Raw genomic sequence first — 8,035 nt, 5'->3', positions numbered from 1 at the left:
TACACAATACACCTATAAATCATATACGGGGAAAAACGGGGTGTTACATATTATAATTATAATTAGATTATTGTTATTCAAATATAGGTTCTCTTTACGTGATTAATTACGTTACATATGTATGCGAAATATATGTCTCAATAAAAGGTTATAATGTAAGATTTTTTGATAGAGAAAATAATAACTGTGATGAAAATCGGAAAGGGGTGGTGGGAGATCAAATGTAGTTCATTTATTTAAACCAAGTTAAGTACATCAATATGTTTTTAAAAACAACGACAAATTTCTTAGTCGGAATCCTTGGTTCAACCAGTCATTAAACTAAATGACTTTTGCACTTACAATCACTCAATACCTAAACATATTATTAAATTGTTTCGTTTAAATAAACCCTTAATTTCACGGGTCATTTCAATCTAAAAAAAACCAACAAAAATTGTCAACAAAGTTGTGTTAAGGCTACGTTTTATATATATATATATATATATATATATATATATATATATATATATATATATATATATATATATATATATATATATATATATTTTGTCTCAATGTAGGCCATATACCCAAAAAAAAATACTAATGTAGGTCACATACTTTCAAAAGGTGTATCGATGTAAACAAAAAGTAACCTGTTACCGGCTAAACAGATCACCTTTTGTTTACATCGATACACTTTTTGAAAGTATGAGACCTACATTAGTATTTTTTTGGGTATATAACTTACATTGGAACAAAAAAAAAGTATACTTTTTTTAAAGCTCAATCTACAAAATCGATCAATGAGAATCATAATATCAAACGAAGTTTCGCACATCATCAGAACAGATAATCAACAACAAATTCATAGAGTTTGATCTTGAGTTCATCCTTCACCGAAAACCGTGCCCGAATTGAGCACCGGATCAATCTGAGAGGTTATAGCGAAATGTAAAAATACAGATGTGATCGAAATCTCTTCGTGAAACTATCTGTAAATTTACAGCTCTTAAATCAAAGAAATGAAACTGAATTTCGAAGTCAAAGTTTCGGAAAAAAGTCTAACGAACAACCTTATTTATCAGGTCAACAAGTTAAGTTGGTTTACATTAACACATTTTTTAAAAGTTTATGACCTACAATAGTAATTTTTTTTTTTTTTTGTATATTGACTACATCGAGACAAAAAAGAAGTTTATGACCTTTGAGTTGTCTTGACCCTTACTCAAAATGAAAAGTCCATTTTACTTGGTCACCGTTTGTGGATATAAATCTCCAAAAAACCAACAAAAAATTGTCAACAAATATGTGTTAACCACGTCATTACTCAAAATGAAAAGTCCCATTTTATTGTGTCGGCATTTGTGGATATAAATCTACAAAAAACCAACAAAAAATTGTCAACAAAGTTATGTTAACCGTGTCATTACTCAAAATGAAAAGTCCCATATTACTTGTGTCACCATTTGTGCATATAAATCTCCAAAAAACCAACAAAAAATTGTCAACAAAGTTGTGTTAACAATGGTTAGTTTTGTGGTGGTGCTTCTTGTTGTTATTGCTTTAATTGCAGCTGTTATTAATGGAGAAAACAGTAGTATAAAAAGATCAGACTTTCCTGATGGGTTTCTCTTTGGAGTCTCTACTTCCTCATATCAAGTCTTTCTTTACTCTCTGTTATATTCTGTTTTCATTTTTTTAATTTTTTTTTTTTTATATGAATTATGATGCTCAAAAATGGAGTCTTTTGGGTTTTGACTAACATATTGTTGTAGATTGAAGGAGGTTATCTTGAAGATGGTAAAAGTCTCAACAATTGGGATGTGTTTGCTCTCTATCCAGGTAACACTGTCACTTTAATATGTGCACTAATTCATCTCTTAATCTACTTTAACATGCAAGTATATGTATTAATGTGCATATGTTATCTATTTATAAGTAAGCAGATAAACTGTTTGTAGATGAGCGGTTGAGATTACTGATAGGGAAAATGGATAATCAACAAATTTGCAATTACAAATTAGGGTTTGTTTTTCATTTTGTAGGTGGCATTGAAAAAGGTGAAAATGGATTCATAGCTGATGATCATTACCATAGATATCTGGTATTTCATGTTTTGGTTCTTAGTTTCTAGTTGCCATTATCAAAATTAATTTGGGTACTCATGAACTATATGTATATATATATATTTTTTTTGCAAAAAACAGAATTTAAATTATTATAGATCCAACGATCTAATTGAGTTACAAATTGATACAGACTCCGACTCGTTATATTTACCGGATTTAAATGATCTATTTGAAACTATTTATTGAATTATATTCTGACTACATTGAAACAAACACTAGCCAAACCCCAACATACAACAACAAACTCTCTTCACTCTTTAATTTAGAACGATTGAGCGTTGCAGAAAGATATCGAGATCGTACAATCTCTTGGTGTAGATGCTTACCGTTTCTCTATATCATGGGCACGAGTTCTTCCAAGTACGTTTGCAACTTAAGACACTTATAAGAAAAGAAAAAAAAAAAAAAAAGAGAATCAAGTATGTTTGTTTTCTTGATCGAATTTCTGCTTGTGTTATATCAGGAGGAAGATTTGGTGAAGTTAATCCAAATGGGATTATGTTTTATAACAAAATATTGGATGAACTTGTGCTCAGAGGTAATAACCATACTTCAGTTATTTCAATTTCATGAGAAATAAACATATACTAACTATAAATTGGACAAGTAATGCAGGAATTAAACCATTCGTAACAATTTTCCATCATGATATTCCTCAAGAACTTGAAGATCGATACGGGTCTTGGCTCAGCCCGTTAATGCAGTATGTAAACAAAACTTATTCTTCTGTATGTCTATTTATTTAACCTTTTTAATAAATGGGCTGACATTTATGTTTATTTGTTGCAGGGAAGATTATGTCCACTTTGCGGAAACATGTTTTAAAAACTTTGGTGACCGAGTAAAGAATTGGATCACGATTAACGAGCCAAATTTGTTTGCACAAATGGGATATCAGAACGGCATATATCCACCTGCTCGTTGTTCACAACCATTTGGTTATTGTTCAGCAGGAAATTCGGACATTGAGCCTCTAATTGTGATGCATAATTTGTTATTGGCACATGGCAAGGCTGTGAGGCTATATCGAAAAGATTATCAGGTATAAGAAACAAAATAAACGGGTTAGGTTAAATAACGGGTCAAAATGGGTTTGGGTCAGAATGGACACTTCTGAAATCAAGTTATAGACTTTGGGCTGGAATACTCCTCAATTATTGAAGACATAATAACTACGCGGGTAGTTAATGTGGTTTACCCTAATTTGCACTGATAGTCCCTAAACAATTTTTTTACATTGGTAGTCCTTCGAACTGTAATTTTCTGCGTAGATCGTTCCTCCACTAGAAAATATTTAGAAAGTGGAATTAAATACTTTTTTCGTTATATGATATATGATGAATATTTATTAAGTAGTGAAATGTGTATGCAGAGTGAACAAGATGGGCTAGTCGGGATCGTTTTAAATTGTATAATGTACGAGCCAATGACTGATGATGATCTTGATAAAGAAGCCGCTAATAGGGCTTTGGCTTTCGATATTGGATGGTATACATAACTACTGTTTTCATTAGTAATTTTTAATTGTTATTTTCTTCAACTGTAAACTCATACATTTTTTTGTTAATAAAAATAAACAGGGTGTTGGATCCACTAATATTTGGTAATTACCCCTCGGAAATGCGCAAGTATCTTGGAAATCAACTGCCGAGATTTTCGGTTGCAGAAAGTAACTATATAAGAGATGGTATTGACTTTATAGGAGTCAACCATTACGCAACTCTATATGCAAAAGGTTGCATTCATTCAAGTTCAAGTTGTAGTTTAACAGGAAATCGATCAATTAAAGGTTTCGTGGATTTTTCTACTGAAAAAGATGGTGTTCCAATCGGTGAATCGGTACGTACAGAAATCCCTTTTGCCCCTTTTACTTGTTTTTTTTATTCGCTTCATATTTTGGTTGTGTTGACAGACAGGCATAGATGTAATGAAGGTAGTTCCAAGAGGCATTGGAGAAGTGATAGAGTATTTGAACAAAAGATATCATAACAAACCCACGTTTGTTACCGAAAATGGTATGAAAAATTGTGTTGTGACTTTTTGATTTGGTTTGTCCAAAAAATTACAGAATAAACCATCCCAAGGTAGCCTAGTGGTTGGGGCGGCCCCTGACATCCTTGCAAGAGGTCTCAGGTTCGAATCTTGGGGTGGCCAGGGAAGGGTTAGAAACAACCAAGGATGATTCTTGATGGGCTGCGTACACTAGAGTATGGGGTCGGATTACTTGCCCTTCTCGGGTAACCTGAACAGGGAAAACCTTACAACTTTAAATATTTGCATAATATTTATTGATATGGATATAGTTACTGATTTAAACCAAGGTTGTAAAAGTCGCGAGTGAGGGACGAGTCGGTCAGTACCTTAGAGGACGAATCAGTCGAGTTAGGGACGAGTCGAGCGTTGACTAACGTTGACTTTTAGTAATGAATAAATTGAACACACATATATATTACACATAAATATATCAAACATAACACTTAAATATTTCAAACATAGATATTGGGCACAAAATATAAATTTTTTGACCTAACTATGACTTTGACCGACTCGGCTAACTCAGCCCGTCTTTGACTCAACTTTTTAGTGTTTACCGACTCTTAAGGTGTTTTTGGGCGAGTCCCCAAACCGACGCATCGGTCGACTCAGCCAACTTTTACAACAGTGATTTAAACCAAAGTTTTACTGGGTGAAATGTCTGTCTTGAAGTGTAATGCATTTGTGAATGTCTAATTGAAAATGCAAGAAGTCATATTAAAAACTATAGCCAGTTTGACCGAAAGTCAAATTGTTGGTCATTTAAATCTATGTATCTTGATGGGCTGCTACACAGGGTATTCTGAACCAGAAGTGCAAGATCAAGTTCCAATTATACTTCATGACGACAAGCGAATAGAATTTCACAAAGCATACATGTCATCTATAGCCCAAGCGATCAGGTAACCGTATCATATTACTTAAAAAAAAAAATTAACATTTCCAGTTTAAATAATGTAATAACAAGACGATATTTTGACAGGAATGGTGCCGATGTAAGGGGCTACTTTTTGTGGACATTGATGGATGATTTTGAATGGAATCATGGGTACCTTCTCAAATTTGGGTTGTACTACGTCGATAGGAAAACGCTTAATCGAATCCCTAAGTTGTCTGCAAGATGGTATCAAGATTTCTTGATCAACAATACTTTAGCATCAAATATCCAATTAGCTGTTTCATAAAGATTTGTTTAAGCAAACAACTTTATTTGTAACTTATGAGTTTTGATTCATATACTTAAATACAACAGACAACAACATGATAAGTTAATTATATTGTTTTGGTAAACGTATATAGATAAAACATGTTGTATAAATTTATGGAACATGATAAGTTCTGTTACTACACATGCACTTATAAGCGATTGGACAAGTTTCAGCCTCAGCTGGTCCAACAGAACAAATGAACCGCGCACGCACTAAGCGACAAGGTGAACATGATCCGCACGCATGCATACAGTCTGGAAATCTTGAACCGGCGATCTGCAAAGTCTCCGTTTTATAATTGGTAAAAACGTCCCTCGTGTCTTCTGCTTGTAAACCGTGTGTATCAACAGTGCCTGTTGCACGTAATGCATATAATGTTATGGCCTACGAAAACGAATAACTTAAACTAAAAACTATGTGTATCAACAGTGTTGGTTATTCATATTGTAAATACAGAGAGGAGTAAGGGAAATTGTTCAAAATACACTTTTTTTTCAGGCTTCAAACAAAATACACTTATTTTTTAAAAATTGTCTTTTTACACCATTCGGTAGACGGGATTCCGTCTACCACCTTTATCTGTCGTCTACTACCATTTTTACAAAGTAGTCGACGGTGAGATAAAGGTGGTAGACAGAATTCCCGTCTACTGGCAGGGTTAGTAGACAGCGAGAACAAAGCAGTAGACAGACATTTACAAAGTAGTCGACTGTCTACTGCCTTGTTGTAGATGTCTGCTGCCTTGTTGTTGCTGTCTACAAGGCAGTAGACAGCAACAACAAGGCAGTAGACGGTCGACTACTTTGTAAATTCTGTCTACCACCTTTATCTCACCGTCGACTACTTTATAAAAATGGTAGTAGACGACAGATAAAGGTGGTACTGCCTTGTTGTTGCTGTCTACTGCCTTGTTGTTGCTGTCTACTGCCTTGTAGACACTAACAAGGCAGTAGACAGCAACAACAAGGCAGTAGACGGTCGACTACTTTGTAAATGTCTGTCTACTGCTTTGTTCTCGCTGTCTACTAACCCTGCCAGTAGACGGGAATTCGTCTACCACCTTTATCTCACCGTCGACTACTTTGTAAAAATGGTAGTAGACGACAGATAAAGGTGTCTACCGAATGGTGTAAAAAGACAATTTTTTAAAAAAAAGTGTATTTTGTTTGAAGCCTTAAAAAAGTGTATTTTGATCAATTTCCCGAGGAGTAATATAGCAAGTAACTGAAATTATAGAAACTTACTTATAAAAAGTAGAGTGGATGCTAGCAGAATAAAAGGGAATAAAGTGTTCATTTTGTGATGTGTTTGTGTATGAATTTTTTTTAAGTGAAAATGGGGGTATAAAAGGCAAGGTGAGAATAATGGTAGTCACAGAGAAGTGGTCTATTCACAAGATAGAAGTGCTTTCACATGGTTTGTTACTGTTCAGTAATGTTTTCTGATCAGCCCAAAAGGCCTATGTAATGTCTAGTTAGACAGACCAATCGGATTATTGGGCCTACTAGAACCGGCCCAATGTATTGGCTTTTACTTTGTACCTGCACCGCAGTTGACTTGTGACCTTTCCACAAAATCGAATTGAATATAAATAAGACAAAATTACATGGGGAGTGTATGTTCAAAATATCAACCGGAGTCCAAAAGAATTTTCTGAACTTGAGGGGTCACTGTGGTATACATTCATTTCATGGGGGGTCCAATTGACTAACAGATGTTAAATTTTCCATTAAATTCTGTCATGCACACGAAGGTAAATTCGTCATATTTACTTTATTTTTCTTTTATTATTTCATCTTCTCCACGTCATCCTAGTTTCTCATTTGATTCATACCTGGACCTGTAAACGCTCAAACACACCCCTAATTCCATGGAACAATTTATTCTTTCAATTGATTAATTAGATTTCACAAACTTTGAGATCTAGAGTCTAAATGAACAAATAGGGAAAAGTCAGACATTTCCCATCAAAACCCTTTTATTAAAAACAAATGTTAATATAAAAAAATGTTGAAATTTCTGTCAATACCTTGTTGGAGTACAAGCTCTACGAAGATTTTTATCAAACGAATGATGATGGTGGTGGATTTTTGTGGAGATGAAATGATAAAAAAGAAATTGAGATAAATAAAGGGTGTCAGTCTGTCAGATTTATGCAAAAGGTGAAGTGTCATTTGCGTAAGTTCAAATTCTTAAACTTCATCTGTTCAATTCCGAGTATTAGCTAGAGTATTAAATTCAACAAGTGGCTTTCTTGTAATTTCAACTAATCGTATATTTAATTGCTTGTTTATTGAGTTACTTGAATTGGGTATTGACACAAAAGTTTTCTTCTACAAAACCCTTTCTTCTACAAAACCTTCGAAAATTTACGATTTTTATAGCATTTCATATCTGCTAACATGCGTTCCATCAAAATTAAACCTACCTTTTCAGCTTTTTTGGACCCCGGTCGTAATCTAGCCCAATTGAATCGGTTTCGTTCGATGGAGCTCCGAAAGCAATCAATTTGGTGGTGCTTTCCGGTAATAATCAATCATTTTGGTGGTGCTTTTCTGTAGCTCCGTCGTCAATTCAGCAGCGTCCGCTAGATCTGTCGTCGACACCTCGTGAAAATCTGAACGAAATCTCAAACCTTAGCTCTGCCGGTGGTAAAAAAAGGTTGAGAACGAAACTCAC

General features: G+C 34.2%; 1 protein-coding gene across 1 annotated transcript; it reads left to right on the top strand.

The window, feature by feature from the left end:
- Window positions 1-1,317: 1,317 nt before the first annotated feature.
- Window positions 1,318-5,756, top strand: LOC139897813 (beta-glucosidase 18-like). Its single transcript, XM_071880515.1, has 12 exons — window positions 1,318-1,644; window positions 1,761-1,827; window positions 2,031-2,089; window positions 2,399-2,474; window positions 2,578-2,652; window positions 2,730-2,817; window positions 2,904-3,156; window positions 3,487-3,602; window positions 3,695-3,953; window positions 4,027-4,129; window positions 4,945-5,050; window positions 5,131-5,756. The coding sequence occupies exons 1-12, from the start codon at window positions 1,510-1,512 to the stop codon at window positions 5,330-5,332; spliced, it is 1,539 nt and encodes a 512-aa protein (XP_071736616.1). The 5' UTR covers window positions 1,318-1,509; the 3' UTR covers window positions 5,333-5,756.
- Window positions 5,757-8,035: the final 2,279 nt, after the last annotated feature.

This window comes from Rutidosis leptorrhynchoides, chromosome 3 (assembly GCF_046630445.1).
Source record: "Rutidosis leptorrhynchoides isolate AG116_Rl617_1_P2 chromosome 3, CSIRO_AGI_Rlap_v1, whole genome shotgun sequence".
In the NCBI taxonomy this organism is placed as follows: domain Eukaryota; kingdom Viridiplantae; phylum Streptophyta; class Magnoliopsida; order Asterales; family Asteraceae; genus Rutidosis; species Rutidosis leptorrhynchoides.
Note: the sequence above shows the minus strand (reverse complement) of the source record. Positions and strands in the feature narration are given on the sequence as shown.